The sequence below is a fragment of the Neolamprologus brichardi genome, chromosome 11 (assembly GCF_056152115.1).
Source record: "Neolamprologus brichardi isolate AB-2024 chromosome 11, ASM5615211v1, whole genome shotgun sequence".
Classification (NCBI taxonomy): domain Eukaryota; kingdom Metazoa; phylum Chordata; class Actinopteri; order Cichliformes; family Cichlidae; genus Neolamprologus; species Neolamprologus brichardi.
In genome coordinates this window covers 10611941-10634337 of record NC_142114.1, presented here as the reverse complement: position 1 = coordinate 10634337, position 22397 = coordinate 10611941, and the positions used below count along the sequence as shown (strand labels likewise).

At 40.4% G+C, this 22397-nt stretch overlaps 1 protein-coding gene across 1 annotated transcript in view; it reads right to left on the bottom strand.

Moving 5' to 3' along the window:
- Positions 1-405: 405 nt before the first annotated feature.
- The window catches only part of bckdhb (branched chain keto acid dehydrogenase E1 subunit beta), a 58624-nt gene continuing 36632 nt past the window's right edge, over positions 406-22397 (bottom strand). The window contains exons 9-11 of the mRNA XM_006794838.3: positions 14511-14597; positions 2934-3088; positions 406-876 (exon numbers count right to left, since the gene is read on the bottom strand). Coding sequence (XP_006794901.1) covers positions 2948-3088; positions 14511-14597 — 228 coding nt within the window. The 3' untranslated portion in view covers positions 406-876; positions 2934-2947. The remainder of the gene's footprint in view (positions 877-2933; positions 3089-14510; positions 14598-22397) is intronic.

The window sequence follows — 22397 nt, the reverse complement described above, 5'->3', positions numbered from 1 at the left end:
TTGATTCCATGTTGAAATCTAAAATGGCAAACACGGACAAGAGGTTTAACAAGAAAACTGATTTCCTTATGGAAGCGCTGGTAAGATGGAAAAGCCTTAAAACATCCCAGTAATGGCCATGTGATAAAATTCTACAACTTTTTCCATTGTTTCACAATTTTACATCTTTAAATCAAAGCTGCGATAACAGAAAACCCATCAGCTCATCTTTAGACTCCTTGCAGGCTGAACAAGATGAGCAGATGGCTGAAAAATCAAAAGTGGTGCAATAAATACAACAAAATATATTGAATGAGCAGTAAAATATAGCTGTAAAATATTTTACCAGACCTCTTGAGCAGAAATTGTTTTCTGTTTCCAACATGACAAAGTAAATCCCTACAAATCCAAAACACCAAAACCAAATGCTTTCACCAATTCAGCATCTTTTATTTTCCTTAAAATCCACAGATCCACCTTTATTAGTACAACAAGGTTCAGTTCATGTCAAACTAAATGAAGATTAGAGCACAGTTGGACACATTCAAATCAAAAGTAACAACACAGAGAGGCAGACAGTCACAAATGAAACCAAATACACTTTTCCCCACAGTATCCAACTTTAACCTAAGAGATAACTAAATCACATCAGTTTTACATGGAGGTTCATTGAGCAAATGAAGTCACTTATGTCTTGCAGAAGAACAAGGCTCTCTAATTCAGAGATATGGTAACAGTCTTTTAGTTTGAGGACACAGAACAACATGGAACCCATCTGGTTACTGCTTTCTGATTGGATGGTCAACAAAGTGTCTTTTCCTGGCTGCTCTCCACTGTCTGGATGAAAGAAGAGGAAGAAGGAGAGGCGATCAAGTTCAGGGCTACCAGGAGTTGGCTCTGGAAAAGGAGAAAGATTCAATAAGTGAAGAACTTGGCGGTGTGCTGTAGATGGCAGATGAGGAGGAAAACAGATCTGGATGGAGATAGTGAAGAGTGAGGATGAGAGGTGACATGTGTTGGATGCAATTAGAGATGTAATAAATGCCTCCTTCAGACTTACAGGCCAACATTTAAAAGGCTATAACTCAAGGTGACAGTAATAATTAAAAAGGAATTGCAAAAGAGCTCTCAATACATTATTCAACATTTCTGGAAACAATCAAAGGACCAGAATCAAACTGTTAGTATTAGATTCCCAGGATGAAGTTCCACAAATCCAGGGGCATACCCCTGTCATCTATGTCCTGTTAACGCTTGGCATTAAAATGAGCCTTGAGTGGTCTGATTACAAGGTGGTAGGTATTTAAACACACATAATAAATGCTATGGCATTTTCAGAACTCTCCAGCTTCACATCAGGTACATACACTGTATGCAGAGTGACCACATGCACGTCCTCAACTACAATGACAAATCTATGGCAATTTATTTTGATTAATTTGCAGTTAGATTAGCAAATCCAGACAGGTGTTACTACAGCATTTACTAAATTTTTACTGAGAAATTTGTACATAAACAGTTTTGGTATTTGCTTCCAATCAGGGTTACAAAGTTTACAGTTTGTCAAATGTAATTTTTATGTTGGAGCACAGTAATAGATACAAGTGCAAATAGAACAGTAAATGTTACAGTTAGAGATATTGGTAATCACATTATTGGTAACAACAAAGATACAGGAAAATATGTGCGTGATCTTTAGTGCCACTTCCTTTTTTGAAAGCAATAAAATGAAGTTTAACATGGGAAAAATTACATTTATGGATATGAAACTTTGCAAGAAATAAAAGTAAAATGAGGCTGACTGTATTTGACAGTAAGTACTCTTCTCCCCCCCCCCCCCCAAAAAAAAATACAAAGTCACAAGAAAATCAGACATATCATTAAAAAACGATTTATTTTTAAATATTTTGTTTTTTTACTAAAGGATGATTTCTGTTAAGAAATGGTTGAAAAAAGAAGAAACGTATTTCTCACAAACTAAGCTATAGAGAATGATTGTCCTTACTGTATGCAGACACGTGTGCAATTACCCCCTAACAGCCCGGCATGAGCCAGGAAAAACCCTGTCTTCACTGGAAGTAATAAGATGATGTCATCATCCCAATACCTCACATAAGATGACTTCAAACATCTGTATTCTGTACCATGCAGAACATTTGGAGAACCTGTTAAATGTTACTAGACAATATTAGATAGACAGTAACAAAGTAGGACTAGATACAATCACACGCTCAGTTAAGCTCTAAAAACAGATACAACAAAGATGGACCATGAACACTCTAGCCCTACTGAAGCTTACCCACGCAAGAGGTCAACTTTATTTTTCTCATCTCAACTCCATTAACTTTATGGGCAAACACTGTTTAATAGTTGGAGCGCTGTATTACACAGTTACATGAAAACCAGATGCCTTCATTTTTTTTCTTACTTATAAAACACTGTTAAATTGTTCCCTCTTAAATAAATTGAAAAATTTGGTGTTGGTTTAAAAACAATACTGTATGTTGTATGACTTCCAGAAACTGAGACTTTATTAGTCATTGTAGTTACAACTAGCAACCTGTAATGTTTGTAATTACCAAAATTTGCACATAACCATTCAAATGCACAATATATCCAACAGTGGCAACTACCAACAGATAAATAAAATGCAGTTTTGCATGGCAACAACATTTGTAAGTCTTGATAAAAATCCTCTACATGTGCAGTGACGGCTTATATGAAACACAATCTGAGTGTTTAAGAGAAGAGGCAATCAGATTTCCTATAATGATGCTTCTTGCTCCTGAAGGCAGGTCGTAGTTAAGTTATCTTCTCATGTTTGCATTACTGATATAAATAATACATATTATAGGGTAGCTGTTGGCAGGCTTTAATATAGAATAAGAGTTAGAAAATTACATAATGTCCCATCATAAATTTCCTTCAAAAAGAAGCTGTCAGATCTCTCCTACCTGATGGGGGTGGTTCAGTAGTTGATCATCTTCTTGATTGCTTCAAAGCACTTCCACTTGTCTGGGATGTAGAAGGGCTCAAAGATGTGCGGGAAGGGGGTGTCGTAACCACAGACCCTGCTGATTGGAGCCTCCAGGTTAAGAAAGCACTCCTCCTACATGATTAGAACAAATGCCACCATCGTTATTATTATTATTCTTATTATTCTTATTGCAATTCATCATTCATTCAGACAGGAACGCTAACATGTTCATGCATTAACTATGGAAAACAGTCTTACTCCTGCGTGACACACATACATTGAGTCAAATTATGGATTGACAAAGGTTAGGCCAGCAGAAACCTTAAAGCCACGATAATCCAGTAGTCTTATAAATGACGTGTTATGTGACTGAGGCCAACCTGTTATTGAGTCAAATATAAAGAGATTAAATGGCGTAAATGAAAATGTTCAGTAAGGCAAAGATCCCAGCTTTTCTTAATGAGCTGTATAGATAAATGACCAAAACATCGACAAATCTTCTTTGCAGACCCACAGTTTGTTATCAAGGCTAGAGCATGACATGCGCATTTTTAGCTAAGTGTGCAATAGCGTCAAAACTTTTGATATGAATTGTGTGCTCCTGATCATGTAGTACAGATAAAACAGATGTGGGTAAAATAAAAATTATTTTATTTGACAGAAACACTATTTCTAAAATTCAGAAATGGACAGCGTGTGTTTGATTTGAAGGGTTTTTTGACAGTTGAGAGGGCATGGATCTCTTTCAGACTTTTCCATCAAAGCAAGATCATCATCACTGGTACTTCCTCAACTCAGCATTTTGACCGTGGCGATTTGTTTTCACCTTCAAGTTTATATTCACAGAACTACTGACAGCAGAGAAACAAACTACACGTTGTAATAAAGATAAATTTAGGGCAACAGCAAAATGGTATTTGAGAGTTAAACAAACTTTACTTTGATTAATATGTATAATATGATCTAACGTGGCTCATTCAGACTGCTCAGAGCAAAGTATTACTGGGACAATTTGGACAGAGTACAAAACAAGCCATGACTCGTGTCTCCATAGTGGCTTTTGACCTCTTCCTGTGGAGACAAAGCAGAATGAAGCTGACCAAAACACTCTGAATGGGACAAACCCCCTGATGAGTTACACGAACACACTAGGAAGCCTGTGCGCAGATTTGCAGAAACAGACCTGAAGTGCACTCTTTCTGATTAACCTTTCATATTAAACTGAGCTGCGAACAACTCAAAGAAAAAAACAAAACAACAACAACAAAACATTATCTGAAATTACAGTCTGATACCGAATGAATGCCGTTGTCTTTACTGTTTGTCTTATGTCACCAACAGCATCAGTAACCTAACCATGCATGTAATTCTGCATTACGAACCCATCAACTGGCTGCCATGGAGCACTCTGACAGTCGGCAAGGCAGGACTTGAATGTTTCACACTATGTTCTTCATTTCTTATGCAACATCTGGCAGTCTAGAGGAATGTCAGACTTGATGAGGAGATCTTTTATGCTTCAGGGATTTTGCAGATTTGTGCTGTAAAAGTGCAACGCAACAAGAGAAACTAAGACAAAAGAAAGACGACTCCAGCAGCAGTAGATTGCTGATGTGTGTGGAGCTGATGTTAAATGGTAAAATGGTAAATGGCCTGTATTTGTATAGCGCTTTACTAGTCCTTAAGGACCCCAAAGCGCTTTACACATCCAGTCATCCACCCATTCACACACACAGGTGATAGCAAGCTACATTGTAGCCACAGCCACCCTGGGGCGCACTGACAGAGGCGAGGCTGCCGGACACTGGCGCCGCTGGGCCCTCTGACCACCACCAGTAGGCAACAGGTGAAGTGTCTTGCCCAAGGACACAACGACCGAGACTGTCCAAGCCGGGGCTCGAACTGGCAACCTTCCGATTACAAGACAAACTCCCAACTCTTGAGCCACGAACAGTGGAGGTTTCCAATCCACGTCTGCGACCATCAAATAGGACTTTGATACCAGGGGTGTCAAAAGTCCCCTTAATTACTACACAGTGGGCCATTTATATGGATACACTGCAATAACATGGGAATGGTTGGTGATATTAAAGTCCTGTTTGTGGCACATTAGTATATGTGAGGGGGCAAACTCCTCAAGATGGGTGGTGACCATGGTGGCCATTTAGAAGTCGGCCATCTTGGATACAACTTGTGCCATGTGACACATCAAACTTACTGGTAATGTCACAAGAAAAACAATGGTGTGCTTGGTTTCAATGTAACTTTATTCTTTCATGAGTTATTTACAAGTTTCTGACCACTTATAAACTGTGTTCAATGTGCTGCCCATTGTGTTGGATTGTCAATGCAACCCTCTTCTCCCACTCTTCACACACTGATAGTAACACCGCAGTGGACATGTATCAAGCTTCTCCATTAGGCAATCCAATGAACAAGTCTGGACTGGTACTCCTAAACCTTGTGGAAGGCCTTCTCAAAAGAGTGTAAGCTATTAAAGCTGCATAGGGTGGGCTGACATCAGAATGGAATGGGATGTCAAGTTCATATGAATGTGAAGGCAGACGAGTGAACCCTTTTGAAAATATAGTGTATTTGTATATGTTTTTGTGAGTTTGACACTTCCACATTACCATTAAATTGCACAGTGCTTTTTTAAGCCATATTTTTTAAACTGGATGTGGCAGATATGATACAAAGTAAAACTCATATAGACAAATTAATATTTATTAACAAAACAAATTGTCACGTTTCAGCAAACTTTAAAGAGTTAAAAAAGAGGAGTGTACTCTCATCACTTCTTAATGAACATACAGAAAAGCAGTGTGACTGTGGTGGTGATGGATGATTGCTGTTTCACATTATTCAAATGGTCTGGATTCACATAAACCATGAAATACTAAGAAATATCCAATCATATGATATTTACACGAACAAACTAATTTTCCCGTCATATTCAACGGCCCTCATCCCAGAGCTTCAAACACTTTTCTGTTTGTTTACATTTCAAAAAGCATGCGGTTGTGTTAGTTTATGTATTTCTCCCTTCTCCTCCTCCTCCTCCTAATTTGACAAGACAAGAGCTGCAAGTAAAGGCCAACTGCTGCTCTGCACTACTGTGCTCTGCAACTTCGCCACACTTTTTAGAAACCTCAAAAAACCACTGAAGTACTCATGAAGCTTTCTCAAAGCTACTAAAACTATTTCCATTTAGAGAAGTGGTACATCACAACAGAGAAATCTCATTTAACTGCAGGGTCATGCAGTCCTGGTCAATGTAAAGAATGGGGACTATCACCTTATTTATTCACCATTTGAACTGGGGCTTCAAATTTTAAACCAACAGACTGCAAAAGTGTATATGAGCTTATTTTTTGTACTTCAAACAAGTTATGCAACGACTGGAAATTTGTTCTAACATCACTATTTGCATGGAAATAGGTTTAGAAAGGACCATTTATTCTGAGACCTAAAATCAGAAGACTGGATCGGCAAATGAAGACCTGTTTAGTGGTCACTGTGGTCTCTCATTTTGGTTCCAGTAAAAATTAAAACCTAAACCCCACAGGGAGCTCCACCTGATTTACCATAAAGTATTTTCTTTCCCTGCTGCTGGCACCATTATTTGTCCAACATCTGGACACAGTGCTCTACAACTGGCAATCTGCTCCACCCAGCTAATTTACTGTGATTAGCTTTAATGAATGTACACTGAATGGAGACAACTAGTTCAACAAACCTTCCTTTCCACTTCTCTGTTCTGTTTCCTCCTTTTCTTGTGAACTCCAGAATAACCTGTGACTGATTTGCTCCAACAGGCTGCGGCAGATATTTTTCCATTTCTCTAGAAGTTTGCTTGAGCGCGCTACTTTCGTGTGCTGACAAATGTCCATGGCCTTAGGGTCTATGAAGGAGATTGAAAAGAGAACGTGAGAAGTAGGAGGGAAAAACACACTTGTTCTGAACCGTTTTGTAAAGTCTGAAGCTTTCACTGAACAGTGGTGCTACTGTACAACTGCTGCAGACGGCAGACATGTTTTACCTCTGCTAACACAGAATGTGATAATTTGTAGTAAACCATTTAAAAACTAGATTTTGTTGACATGACGCTGAAATGCAATGTCTGTACCTGTGAAGGCATCCCTGATGCTTGAAGACAGACTACAGCTTTTGGAGCAACATATGCTGTCAAACAGACAATGTCTTATTTAAGCAGGACAGTGCCAATCCACATTCTGTATGCAATCCAAGACCGTCAATGGGCACTGACTTATCACCAATTTTAACAATTTGGTTAACAAAAGAGATCTTGAATTGCTGAGCAGCTGAAATTGTATATCAGGCTAAAAAGGGCAGACATTGGCTTTTCAAAGTTCAGCAGCTGGTCTCCTCAGTTCCAAAATGCTTACAAGATGTGTAAAATTTTGCAAGGATGACATCTAATATGTTCTTTTTGTGCTGCTACTTTTTTAAATAAATAGATAGTTTCAGTGATTTGTTCTTTTTTTTTTTTGTTCTAGTTTTAATCTACATTTTACAAAATATACCAGCTTCTTGGAATCTGGGCTATTTATTTGGAAATGCAGATTAATTAAAAGACTAGTTCTTTAGCCTTGCACATAGAATTTAAACACCATTAATGGCTTTTATTAGCAGGTAACTGTGGCTCTCATACTCATTTACTGAAAAACCTGTAAACTTTGTAAAGTCAAATCTCAGCGTTGAACAGGAGTGTGCTTGAATAGACAGCCTGCAGCAAAGCTCTGGCACTCATAATAAGATTGTATCTTGTTGGGTCTGGATCAGTCTTTTTGCTCCTGTGCAGCCTTGACTGAAAAGCCCTGCTTTTTTACAGTATTCATTTGACAGCAGGATATGCAGTGAAGGAGCTTTTGTCCAAGGTATTTATGAAATGATGAATTTCTGTTGAAGACTGAAGAGGGGAAAAATACCACACCACATGATGCTTTCTCTTCATCTCAGGGTATTAGTGGAAGCAACAATGTGATGACCCTTGTCCACTGAGATTACAACATTGAGATCTATTCTCTGTCCGACTACAGAAAACTAGTCAGACGGTACCAGGGAGTTTGGTCTTTTTGTCTGGATCAGAGCTGTAATCTCCTTTAAATACATCTACTGGAAGTGGGAGAAAAGTATAGCACTTTGACTGCCTGCCATCCCAGCTGGATGGGGGATGGCCATGCATCTCAGATTTCATTTAAATCTGTGTTTATCTTATGAGAGGTGCATCATTATATGTAATATACTTAAATGTCAGAATAAAAATATGTCAACAGGGCAGTTGCAAAAAAGCTCAAGTCCTGCAGTGGTGCAGGATTTAAAAATACTACACAGCGGGGGCTTAGAATCAAAATGATGATATTTAGATTGTCAGAAACACCCGCAGATTGGAGGTTGCAGTCAGACAGGGGTAGAAAAAAAGCCAGTATCACATGCTATATCAGTTAAGAAAGTCCCAAGCCAAACCAGCTAGATTTCAGTTAGTGTTAAGTTCGTGACTTCTAAACGTGTTTTTAAAGCTCTCCCAATGATAATGAGATTGAAGGACAGATACAGCATGTATGCAACGTCTCTGTTCTGATCTTTACTCACATAGTAATCAGGGCTCTAGACTAACTTTTTGCCATAGGTGCACGGGTACGCCTAACTTTAAAAATTTAGGCGTACCGGCACAAAAGTTAGGCGCACTCAAATTTTTCAACCGCATCGCTTAACACCACAGTTTTACATGTGATTTTTTTTTTTTTCTAATTTTTATTTTTTTGTCACCCGAAAATATTTGGTCGCACCTGTGCGACCAAATATTTTTTTTTAGTTGCACCACTGAAAAATTTGGTCGCACTCTAGAGCCCTGGTAATTGTAAGCTGATGCTATGCAAAGTAAATTTAATGTTTTGAATAAGTTTGCAAAGTAAAGCACAGAGAGTTCATCGTGTTATGCTGAGTTAAGGATAAGGCAAGTTGCTACTTATCGGATGTGTGGCAAAGAAGAAATGAAATAATACTAAGAAATACAACAGAAAGGCTTGAGTGTCAGAGCTGTGAATGTGACATTGTTTTGTTGTTGTACTGTTGATATTAGACCTGTGGAAAAACCATTGAGCTCAAAAAGGATCCACTGTAAAGAAAAAACACAGAGGCCTCTTACTAAAGTTTAGTGGGTATGAGAACAATATGATATGTGGGAATTGCAGTTCTAACAATAAGAACAACTATACAGTGAGGCCACTAGAGAAAATAAATAGATTGGATCATGACAAATGCCAACTATAAATAACATATTTAAAAAAAAAAAGAAAAAAAAAAGATTTCATCTGTCATCAGTCAGCTTCTTTATCTGAGAATTGTTGTGGCTGCTGTTGCTTTAGACTTCTGGTTTTATTTCATATAGGTAAGCCATTAACTTACATTACTGGCCTGGTGTGGGCTTCCTGCTGTTAAGCAAGTGATGATAATGAGCGGAAGGAGACCTTCTTAGCCAGTGCACTACATGTATCCAATCAAATCTTCTGAAGGAGCTTTCTTGTTTACACATTGAACTTTAAAGGCAGTTTAGTGTATCCCCTGATGGAGAACGACAAGTCGGAGGCGGGGGGCCTACCACTGTGGAGAACAGCGCCCAGGGCCTTGGGCTGCTTCTCATTCAGATGCGTCTGACTGGCAACCAGGAACCTGATTCTGATTTAGAAGGCATTTATGGCAGGAGATGGCAAGGCCTTCATCCTCTGCTAAAAACAAGTGGGCCAGAGTGGAGACGCCAGCTTTTGAATTGTATCATAGCAGAGGACCACAGCTCAACAGGACATCCTAAGCTGGATGTTTGATTCTGTTAGGTTTAATTACACAAGAATAATCGAAACCACTACCATAAGCAGGGAATCAAAGGGGCCAGTGAATAACTGTTAAACCCCCTCCGTGACAGTGCCACATGATTCAGTGCAATGTCATTTGTGGTTAGAGAGTGAAGCAGAAACTGGAGAACACCAAGCATAAGTTAGAAAACTACCATATTTGATACCCTACATAGGTTATGTTAAGTACACTCCGGTCTAATTGCTTGAAGCTGCCAAGAGCTATTGTTGTCCAGCGTGGTCACAATTATGCAGCATTTTATTATTTTCAAATGATCAGCCAAAGCAAGTACTTTTTTGGAACCTGAAGCTACTTTAGTCATGTCTGCAACGCTTTTGTAGGATGATTCACCATTTCTCTCTGTGCATCCCTGAGGTCCACAAAAGCATTGTCCTGAGCCTCATCTTTCTGCCCTACTGCGTCTGATCCACATCAGTAAAACACTTCGAAAAGGGCCAAAATGACACATCATTAAATCATGGCGGTGAGATCCAAAGCCTGATAAAGGAAACTTGCCAAGTCCTACCAAACACTCTTCTGTTCATAACACAAAACAGAAGATCGACTCCATCTGAGGATCTTTCTGTAAGAGCCCAAAAGTCTGAAGTAGATAGTAGTTGAATCCACGCTGTCTTCAAAATAACAGACTTTAGTTTAAACAGTGCTCCCAGGCAACTAAGTTCAGACTATACAAGCTTTACTGACAACCAGCTTATCTTTTTCTTCACTTGATTTCACAGTTGCGAGACCACACAAGTAAAAAAAGACGTGTGGTATATGTTAGGACCTCGATTTTCCACAATACCACTAATCTGTCTCCAATATTCAGAAACTCTCCAGGATGTTATTGTTGTTGATGGGGACCTCTGACTCACAATCTCCCTAAAAGCTGTATTTTTAGAAGCTTTATTTATTATTACTATTATTATTATCAAAGCTGAGTGGGACTGCACGATCACATTTAAATGGCCATTTTATTTTACAACTCAAAGGAAACACACATGACAGCATTTACTCTGCATTCAAGTGAGCAACAAAAGTTACAACAAGCTTTGTGACTTTTCAAGCTGCGTCAAACAAAGACGGATTAACACTGTGTGTGAAGAACAAATATTTCTAATAAAAACACATTAGAACTGAGGAAACCTCAGTGGTGAGCGAGTGGAAGGAAAACAAACTCAATGTTCTGGCAAAAAAAAAAGAACCATGCTTAACGTGGCACATCATTCCTACAACTAGTGACTAGTCTGATATAATTGCAGGTTTGATTCTTCTACCTGACCATGCTAAATCTGAAAGTGTGTCACCTTTTCCTTTACAAATCTGCTGAACACATGAGTTCAGCTCAAATCATGACTCACAGCCCTTTTAGGCAACATACTAGCATGTTTTTGGTCAAAACTGTCAAGCAGAGCTGAGAAAGGTGCTGTCATGTAGCCAGGCAAGTACATCTGGATCACTCCGGCACAAGGCAAAGTTTGACATGCTGCGCTAGGTAATGCTGATCGTTTATTATGCTGTCACGCCACGGGCTTGTAACTGGCTGCAGTCTTTAAAGTGTCAATGGCGCTGTGCTTATTTATTTTTAAGCGTAATGGCTTGTTGTAAAGCCATCTCACTTTTTTTTTTTAGTGAGACTGCCTTTTAGAAGATCTTCAATGAGCCCATTACGTTCTCTCTGATGAAGGGATATCTTTGATATCTTTGATATAATTCATGGTTTTAAGAGTGCAACAGATGCCAGTAGGTCAAGCTGCATCCTGTTGAAGTACAACAATCAGCAACTGTAAAGATTTATTTTCCGAAAAGAGCATCCAAATCTCCCGAGGCCAGGCGAAAACTGCAGATCGATGCAATCAGTGAATACACCAACAGCTTACATCATCTGTACACAATGTGAAAACATGGAAATGAGGTGGATGACTCACTGGCAATTTAAGCCCTAGCAAACAGGGGAGGGGGAGAAGGCAACATCTGATTGACAGTAAATGAGCATGGGATCGATTTTTTCATTTGACAGCTCCAACTCACGAGCATTAACAAGGAAACTGCTCCAGGTAATGCATAGTGTGTCATGCATACAATTAGGCTGATGACTTTTGAGGAGGTGGTCATAAAAGGGGAGATGTGTCATTTGTTAAGACACTAATTGCTCATCTAGATGGGAGTGCTAGTCGCTGCTACAGTGAGTGTCTCAGAGAGAGAAAACACCCCACACACTGAAGATAATTACCCCAGAACACAAGAGTAGATGCAATTAGGATGAAGGGAAAGGGAGGGCTTTTCATTTAGTCATGCATCGTACTTAGCTCAGAATTTGGCATCGACTGTCTCTGGCATGTTGTGGTTACAGTGTGCAGAACTTTTGCATTACCAGCAGCAAGCAATATTTCAGAAATCCAATATGAGCAGACAGCTCAGCTGGATTCACAACCCTTAGATGAGTAGCATTGTATTATCTGTGTAGCTCCTCAGTATTTTTGCTGGGTTTTAGTCTATTTTGTTTACACTTTTGTGCCAAAATTGTTATTACTGTATAGGAGGCGTGATAATGTTCCAGGAAACAGCCCACAAAGGGCACTAGTGCAAGTAGTTAGAACAGCAGCTGTGCTGGAAGCTGTCTGGGCATACCTGAGAACATAATCTCAAATGGGAGATGGGCCAAATTAGAAATCAGGTTAAAAATGTTGTATATGCTATCATGTCATATCAGTGGTTAATTTATATGTTCAGTGAACAGTGTTTATTAAAATTTGATTGAACAGTTTGATGTCTTGGCCTGTATGCCCACAGGTTCCAAGCAAAAAGGGAAATTCCAATATACTTAAGGAGAACCAAACAATGTCAAACAAAAAGTTAATATTAATAGATTCTGCCATCTTACTCCTACGTTTCTACTGCTATCTAAGCTGATAATGCTCCAAGTTTGGGAACTGTAGTTGATATAGTACTAAAGTGGATGCCAGCAAGAAATATAATCATGCCGCTCAGTCTGTGAGTTAGCTGTGGGCTAGATTTTAAAAAACGCATTAAATGTTACTGAAGCAACTGAATCACTTGTGACAGTGACAGAAGAAAGTTCCAAATGAGCTGACTATATGCCAGAGCTGGAAGTTTGCTTTTTTATTTTGTGAAATCCCACATTATCAGGAATTTTAAGTAATCAGTTAGCTCTGTTAGCTGGAGGATCCACATGGGATCCCTGTGGATATCTTTAAGAGTCTGGAACTTTTTTGGAGTAGGGGTGGATATATGAATCAAGCTTCATTAAAATCAGTTGAAAGTTATTTATATAGTACCAAATTACAAGAACTGTAGCTTTATATTATAAGGTAAAGACCCAACAATACTAGAGAGAAATCCCCAACAATCAAACTACTCCCCTATGAGCAAGCATTTGGTGACAGTGGGAAGGAAAACCTCCCTTTTAACAGGAAGAGACCTCTGGCAGAACTAGGCTCAGGGAGGGGCGGCCATGTGGCACATGGCTGGGTAGGAAGAGAGGACAAACACTAACACTAGTTAGCATTTAAAGTGTTTTATAAGAATTACGAATGCAAATAGCTGACCAAATTAATTTGACTAAGTGAAGATCAGCAAGTGTGACCACCTCTATAACGTTTTGGTAGTCTGGAACATTCAGGTGTGTTAATACAATGGCACAATCTTTAGCTGAGGGGAGGAAGACAGGACCAAAGACACACTGTGAAAGAGTGCCAGAGATTAATAACTAATAATCAAATAAAAAGTGATGTATAAACAGAGTGTGTGATTGATCAGTTTGAAGATTGAGCCAAGAGTGTACCTCTTTTGAAACCATGCCTGGGTGTGTAGTTCACGAATCTCTCCTAGCCAGGTTGGTGGAACAATTTTTCTGGTGTACGTTATAGTGGTTTATAAGTTAAAAAAAAAAAAATCATACTGCCATTGGCACTATAAACTATAAGATATATTTATGCACATCATCTGACAAAATTGATTTTGAATTAATTCTATATATGCTCATTTTTTGGGAAACCACATCAACACAACTGTACATTCAACATTCAAGCCAACCATGATTATATTTTACTGCACAATGACTGGCAGCATAGTTCCTCTAGAAATACAGAATCAACTATTAGCAGTCCACATTTATCAGTGAATCTCTTTGACATAGGAAATGTCTCTTTATCCATTCTAAGCTATTTTATGGAGATTAATTTTCACTCGGGCTAGAGAATATGATTTCCTCATTGTCTGAGTTTCTGTTGACTCATAGAAGGAATATCATTTCTGATGCAAACTGCAGTGGTGAAGCACTAGAGGTTTCTAAAGTGCCTTAATTGATTGCCTTTGTGAGCTGTGTGTCAAAGCCACTGCTGCAGCTCCAGCTGCTCAGCGTGCTGGTTAGCAGCCAAATTAGCTGGCAAGCACCTCTCCATTGACCTTACTCATAATCTTTGCTTCATGGTGCAAAGATCGGTGCCTCTTCTCAGCTCTACTGTAAACCCAGCTCGGAGGCAGGCCTCTCAGTTTTCAAAACCACAGCTCCGGGGAAATCGGTTAGAAGTTTTTAGGAGTTTTATATCTACCCCTGGAGACAGATTGTCAAATAAAAGTCAACTATAGCACGCTATCAGCATGGACACACAATCGATGACATGCATGAATGCATACACTCATGGCCTCCACTCACCTGTACTGTAGAGCTGATTTCAGAAGCAAAGCCTCCTGTTACCGGTGCCTCATGACTGATAAGCAAGCGTCCTGTTTTGACCACCGACTGAAAAACAAAAAACACATAAATAAATCAGTGAGCCATCTCTAAACTTGAACAAGCCTTATAGATAGCAGATAAGTAGGATTATGACTGAGAACACTTCCAAAATCCAAATAAAGTTCCATCGAAAATCTGCAACACTAAATGAAGAGTTAAACTCATTCAGGCAGTTTAATAACTGTATGATTTTTGGATGTGTGAGACACTGTGTAGAGGTGAAAGCTTAACTACTGGAGGTGCTACTCCTTCAGTTGTATGTGGGCAGGGAGACTGGTGTTACAGAGTCAGAACGGTTCACATGCGGCCTGCTGTGGTCAGCTATATCTGCTTCCTTCCCTCACAGTGCATGTGTGTGAGTGCATTTATAAAATGGATATGACACAACCGTACGAGCTGGAGGGCTGATTTAGGCTGGTACACTGGGCCAATGGGACAATCATGGACATTAGAGGTCTCAGCCTCCCAGGCATTTGCATTTGGGTTTTCTGAAACCTGACATTACTGCACAAGGATGCCTCTGCTCCACCCGTTATCTACCACAACATAAAACCAGTACTATACTATAATCTTATCCACTTGCCACTTGTCCAGACCAAAGCTATGTCTGTTCTCTGCAACTTCAGCAAGCCTTTTCTTTTACCCTCACCAGTTTGTTTCCATCAATAAAGTTAAGAAAAACACCTCTGATACCAGTGTTGAGCATATTTTTGCCAGCATTGTTTTGAGATGTGCAACTTTCATGGAGTTACAAGAAGAGGCTAACATAGAGTAATCAAAAAAAATTAGAACACTTTTTAATAATAGTATATTATCAAGTCAATTCAACTTGTGGGATATTGATCTGGTCAGTGAAGTAGCAGAGGGGGCTATTATTCAGTTTCAGCTGCTTTGATGTTAATGAAATTAAGGCTACGTCCACACGTACACGGGTATTTTTGAAAATGGAGATTTTCCGTTTTCGTTTTAAAAAATAATCCCGTCCACATGTAAAGGCAGAAATGAAGGAAAACGCTGCTAGGAACATGCCAAAGCAACAGGTGGCGATATACTCCTAACCGTGCAGAATTGTTGGCCAATCAGAAGTCTAGAAGCCTCAGTGGGAAAAAGTAAACAAAGCTGGGGCATTGAAGCAGAACCAAGTCATATGTGTGGAGGGACAGTAACTGTGTGTGTATATGTAAGCATTTAAACACTGCAGAGAGTACAATTAACAGTAACAGTATTGTAGAAATTCATTTCACCAAAACAATAACGTGGCGCACAGTGTGACGTCAAAAAATGCGCACACCTTTGACGCTGCGTTTTCTCTGTTTTTGTCGTCCACACGGAAATGCAAAAACGGAGTTTTCAAAAATATCCACCCTGGCCGGAGTTTTTAAAAATCTCTGTTTTCAGTGACCAAAAACGCCGTTTACGTGTGGACGAAAGGTGCAAACGCATAGGAAAATCTCCGTTTTCAAAAATACCCGTGTACGTGTGGATGTAGCCTAAGACACACAATCTCAAGAGCATGGAGGAGATTCCAGGAGACAGGCAGTTACTCTAGGAGAGCTGGACAGGGCCGAGGAAGGTCCTAAACCCATCAGCAGGAGCGGTATCTGCTTCTTTCTGCAAGGAGGTACAGGATGAGCACTGCCAGAAATACAAAATGATCTATAGCAGGACAGTGGTGTGAATGTGGGCCCTGTCCTTACTGTGCAGCTGGATTGGCATTTGCAATAAAATACCAGAACTGGCAGCGCCACCACTGGTGCCCCATGCTTTCACAGATAAAAGCAGGTTCACTCTGAGCACATGTGGCAGATGTACTGCCTGTAAGACCATTCAGCAAGACTGATTTGGTGCTGGGTCAGTGAGGATCTGGGGAGGCATATTCATAGAGCAATGCACAGAAAACTGCACCTTGACAGTCATTAGGTGTTGAGATGAAATATTTGAACTTATTGTCACACCCTACTCTGGTGCCATGGCTCCCGATTTCTCACTAGTGCACCACAATGCCCGGCCTCATGTTAGGAGTATGCAGACAGTTCCTGAAGGATGAAGGAACTGATACCATTGACTGGCCCCTGAACTCCACTGAACCAAATCTAACGGCACACCTCTGGAACATTATGTTTCGCTGCTAGGTTGCACCTACGACATTGTCAGGCATGCATACAAGCCTTACAAACTTCTGAGTACCATTTGGAGATCCTGCAATTAAATTTCGGCAAAAAAGACTGACCTCCTGTGTCATCTTTTCACTTTGATTTTTGGGGTGTCGTTGAATTTAGCACTGTTGATTGATGGAAATGTAATTGATCAACCAATGTGATGTGGCAAGCTTTCATTCTTAACACATTACCCAGTCCATATCAGTATAGATATTTAGCATGACTTTTTGCTCCCAACACTAAGATCTGATGTTTTTTTCAAAGTGTTCCTTTAGTGCTTTTGAGCAGTGTATATGAGTGGAAACGCTGGTCATGGGCTCCGTGCATGTGTTTTCCATTGAAATAACTGTACCGCACAATATGCTCTTCATTTAGGCATGGCTGGGAGAACATCACATACTTTTCCATCCTTAAAAACCACAAACCAAACAGCCGTTGTAACCAAATAACCTGCTGAAAATAAGCATCACATGTCCATACGGCACTGCAAGTTAAGCCTGGGATCCACATACACATACGTGCACAGAGGCAATGTTTACATTGCTGAGGTCCGGGGTTTTGGCTGTGAAGGACTAAATAACTGTGGCAAACTTGTGCCACTATCACTCACTTATTGGAGGCTAAATGAGTCAGGGCTGTGTCACTAATGTCAACATGCCACAGGGTACACTGGAAACATTGTGTTGCAGGCTGGGCTTATAGAAGTTAAATTTAACACAGTAGAAAACCTAATTTCAAGTCAATTCACTGAGGCTGAATGCTGTTTTTAGCAATCCATAACCAGCTGAGGTAAATGAGTTCAGTGTGCAAAATTCACTGATGATATGACACTATGCTCAGGAATGTGGAAGTTAATAACAGCACTGGAAGACAATAACAACAGTTGGCGATCTACACTAGAAGGAGGAATCAAGCGAGGAGCTGAGAGCTGGGCGATGTCTTGATGTGACATGTTGCTGTCAGCATTGCCTTAGCGAAATGACTCATCCAGGTCTGGTGAATAAACAGAGCCACTGTCCAATCTTTTTCCCCGCCCTGATAGTGAACCCATTGCTCAGCTTACACACACCCACGAAGAAAATGCTAACATAAGTTCCAATTTACACTGTGACGCCAGCATCGCCTTGATCGATCCCCTCTTGTTGGTCATGTCCCCGAGGGAACACCCCTCATAGTACTCGCTGCACCAGTGCATTCTTCAGATGCTTATGACACAAAAGGAGCCTGCCACTGTTTATACAATATCGTGGGATAGAATTTCAGACACTAGAGGCTCAGGGGAAAAAAAAAACAAAAAAACTTGTGACCTATTTAATAGACTTGTACAAAATCCATGCAGCTTAAATGCACAAAGACAGTTACTGGCAGTGTGTCAGCTAGCTGGCATAAGCTAAGTTAGTTAGAGCTACTTTAGAAGCTGTGCTGGATGCCAGCGCACAATATGACAATATGTTTGGAAAATGGCAAAATGCAGTAATGTCTGGGGCAGCTAAGTGGCAGCCGGTGCGCTGCGACAGTAGTTAATGCAATTTATATGATGGGTTGAAGTTACTGCATTTAAGAGAAACAGTCAAAGCTGCACCGACAGATTAAAACCAAGAAACGTTTTGGTACCCTGTTGCTGACTGCATTGCTAAATGAACTTAGGATGTATGAGTTTGAATTCATACATGCCTATGCTGGATATGATCAGGCTATATCTTGTTCAAACTGCAACCTTGCCTTGGGTTAGTTCCTGAATATGAGACTTGGCTTTGCATTTGCTGTATTTAAGTTGTTTCATTTGGTGCAGAGCAAGGGTGGCAGTAAAAGGCTTCCTGTTGTCTTACTCTCGCATTTTACTGTACTGGCAAAAGAAACTTGTAGGAGAAAACACAAGCAGCCCATGCTGGGAATGTCATTAGTTTTAAAAGTACTTTGGTAGTAAACCAATTCCAGGTCAAACAAAATGGATAATTTTGCTACAGAAAAAGAAAGGGAATCACCAAAGTCTTTTAGGAATTACTCCATTTAATAACAGTCTATAGCATAGGTGTCAAACTCTGGCCTGTGGGCCAAAGTTGGCCCGCAGCCTAATTACATTTGGCCCGCAAAGCCATACCAAATTACTATTAGAGTTGGCCTACTGGTATTATACAGCTAATATATATATTGTTTCGTATTAAGCTTTGCTTGTTCCATATTCAGTTTTTCAGCAAAACTTGTCTGAGTCCATAAGAAAAGATTCATTCTTATATCTAGAGGAAGATTTTTTTTTCCAATAAATATTAATGTTAGCCCGCAACTTTGTTCCAGTTTTGAATTTTGGCCCACTGTGTATTTAAGTTTGGCACCCCTGGTCTATAGATTTGAATCTAAACCAGCTTCACTGTGTCAGTGGAGAAAAAACAGACGATCACATCATCCGTACGAAATTTAACAGTGACCTGCTCCCTTTATGTTTTTTTTCCAGTCTGGACACAGACGTGTCTTTTAGACTGACAACATCCCTTGAGCCACCCTGTTAGTGACTAAAACATAGTCAAATTCAAACTTAGTTTCCAGTCCTCAGGATTTATCGTTGGGGGACCATGGACAAGATTTTAAGATAATCCATTATATACATTTCAATCTGGGACAAAGATAGCCCAACCAGTCATCCACCAACTTCTGTTAAAGAAGAAAAAATAAAACACAAGAACCATTTTACTCATGTCTATAAGGACCTATTATTAACAAATTTCCCGCTCTGTCTTTCAATATACTCTATTCAGCATCTACAGAAGGCCAAATGTAATTGGTTTGGTAGTCTTATTCCAGCCTATTCATGGCTGGATTTACACCTCAGCTGTCAGAGTCATTCACCTCACCTCAAAAAAAAAAAAAAAAAAAAGGAGGACACACACACAAACTCAGTTGTTTTTTTTAACTTCTCTGACAGGACCCTGTTGCAGCGCACCAACACAGTAATTGTGGCTGTGGCCTTTAACTTGGTTGCTTCCGGTTGCTGGAAGGGCTTTCAGGAGACAGAACCATCCGCTCTCATCATGTGGTTTGACCCTTTTCTCTAAACTCGTGCTGTCCTCTTATTTGCCCATAACAGCCACCTTCCATGTCGGTAAAACTGGGAGCAAAGCTGCTACTTTCAAGACAGCTGTGGAGCCAGGGGAAGTACATCAGACACTGTAAGAAGATGACCAGTTAGATGTGTCCAATGCGAGAAATTATATGTCTTCAGTGTGCAAAAGACTGTTAAACATGTCATGAATCTTTCAATATAACCTCAGGAAGACATTCTGGCAGGGGGATCCCTTTGTTATGGTTACATCATGGACACGTGCCTGATGGGTTTATTACTTTGCGGCTCGTGTCTACTGAATCAAAGAGCCTTTACTTACCAAAATAAAAGCAGAAGAACAGAAGACTGCAGTAATATTAATTGGGAGGGTGAGAGTGGAAGTGAGAAAAGGCAAGCTGAAAACGTGAGTTCGGAACGGAGACCGAAAATGTTCTTAAATGTGAAGAAGAGTGCATTCAAAGCAAAACTTAATTGTGAAAATCTATTTTATAGGTTAGTGAATGATGAAAAAACAACAACAAATGGAATACATTCAAATGATTATGTGCAGTTGTTTTAATGTATTAGTCTTTTTAAAAATGTTGATCTGCTTCATCTTTAATTTGTTCTATTGTACAACATTCTCGGACTGATTAAACTCTGAATCTGTCCTTAAACAGTCTAGCTTCTGAGAAAAACCAACAAACTTTAAGTTGTGCTATAAATCAGTAAACTTGTCATTTACTATGAGAATCTTCCCAGACAATAATTACACGTCCAAACAAGGATACACACCCAGGGCCATGCTTGATTTAAGTGCCAGCTTGGTCACTGACAGCAGTTTTCCTTTAGGTTAAAGACTCAGTTTGGTAAAAAATAAATAAATAAATGCAGTACTCAGGTATCTCTGTCTAGTTAACTGGATGCTTGATGCAGCTACCAAGCCAGAGTCTCAAATCTGTACGAAGCTTGTTTGTTACATCCTGCTCCCTGCCCTGGCCCTGAGTCAAAGTGAAGGCTCCTGGCTCATGGTGGCTGGTGGTAGTTGGGCTGGGCGACAGCTCTGGTGGCTACAGCTTTACTACTCATTGTGCAGCAGGGCTGTTATTTGATGCCGGAGTCGTTCCGCTGGCTGCAGAGGAAATGTCATGTTTGCTGCCATTCCCATACACACCCAAACCTAATGAGCAGCATGGAGCCCATCTTCAGCATTTTCTCCATCCTCGCTACAAGGATTTGCATTTTCCTCCACCAGGCTCCTTCCTGACTCTTGCTCCTCTGTGCTGTGGTCGGTCTGTCTCATCCTCATCACCCGTCTTTTTTTTTCTTCATTCCTCCCACAATCCAGCCTTCAAACCATCTATTTATCCTACTCTGTTTTCATGAAGCCTGTTTTCTCAGTCGCAGCGCTCACCCCAGTATGTGGCCTCACCACTCTGAGGCTGGCGGCCAATGACCTGGCATGGCCTCAGAGGCTAAGGTCAGAACTGTCACTCTCCCATGGCACATAAACTCAAACACACACACACACACACACACACACACACACACACACACACACACACACACACACACACACACACACACACACACACACACGGTGGGGGCCACAAAGACGTGAACAAATACACACACAGAATTATAAATTATGTACCACATACTACTTAATCAGATTTGATTCATTTACATTTACATTAAGCAGAAAGAAGACATCTAAAAAGACAGTAGCATATTTATACAGTATGTAGTTATCACAGAGCAGTAACTCATTCTAAAAGGAGAGTGTTCAGGCAGAAGTGAATAAAAACAGTCCATACTTGGAGCTAAACTGGGATGTGGTTTGACTGGTGCAGAATCACATAATGTGCTTTCAAAGTTCTCAAAACACATGTGAGAATGTTTCCAGAAGTCGTTGCCAACACTTATTTGTTGGATCTTTATTTTTTTTTTTTGCGCCACTAAATTGGCTGAGAATAATTTAAAAAGAGTGGCGATGACAAAAACAAAATGTGCTGTGCTTTCACTGTATGCCTACACACACACACACACACACACACGCACACACAGTATAAGTAACTCCCCGTCTTCCCATATAATGTGCCTCCTCTTTCCTCAGGCCGTCCATCAAAAAGACAGGAACAGAAAGTTTAGTTCAGTGCCGCCACCGAGGAGTCGTCCTTGCCACTGGATCCGCTGGCTTTGCTCCCTTCCGCCGACCCTGTAATTGCGCCGCTACCACAGGGTCCTAACTTATGCGCCACCATGTGATCTCTGTGACAAATGAGAGTCGGGACAAGGCTTGACTGCTCGCTGGGGCCTTTAAAGTGGCGCTCAGCGATGAGCAGAGAGGGGTGAGTGCTCGGCGAAAAGGGGGCCACCGTTAAAAATCGCAACGCTGAGGGGGAGGCAGGGCGGGAGGGAAACACAAACACTCGTTCGCTTTCTGGTGCCGCAAAATCACTCGCTCTCTGTTATGACCGAGAGAGGGAAAGTGAGCACCAGGGGAGAAGAAGAGAGGAAGAAAGAGAGAGGGTGAGGGAGCGCAAGAACGAAACAACAGAGGAGAAAGTGTAGAACTGCCTCGATGCTGGGCAGAGGGCCAAGCCATCC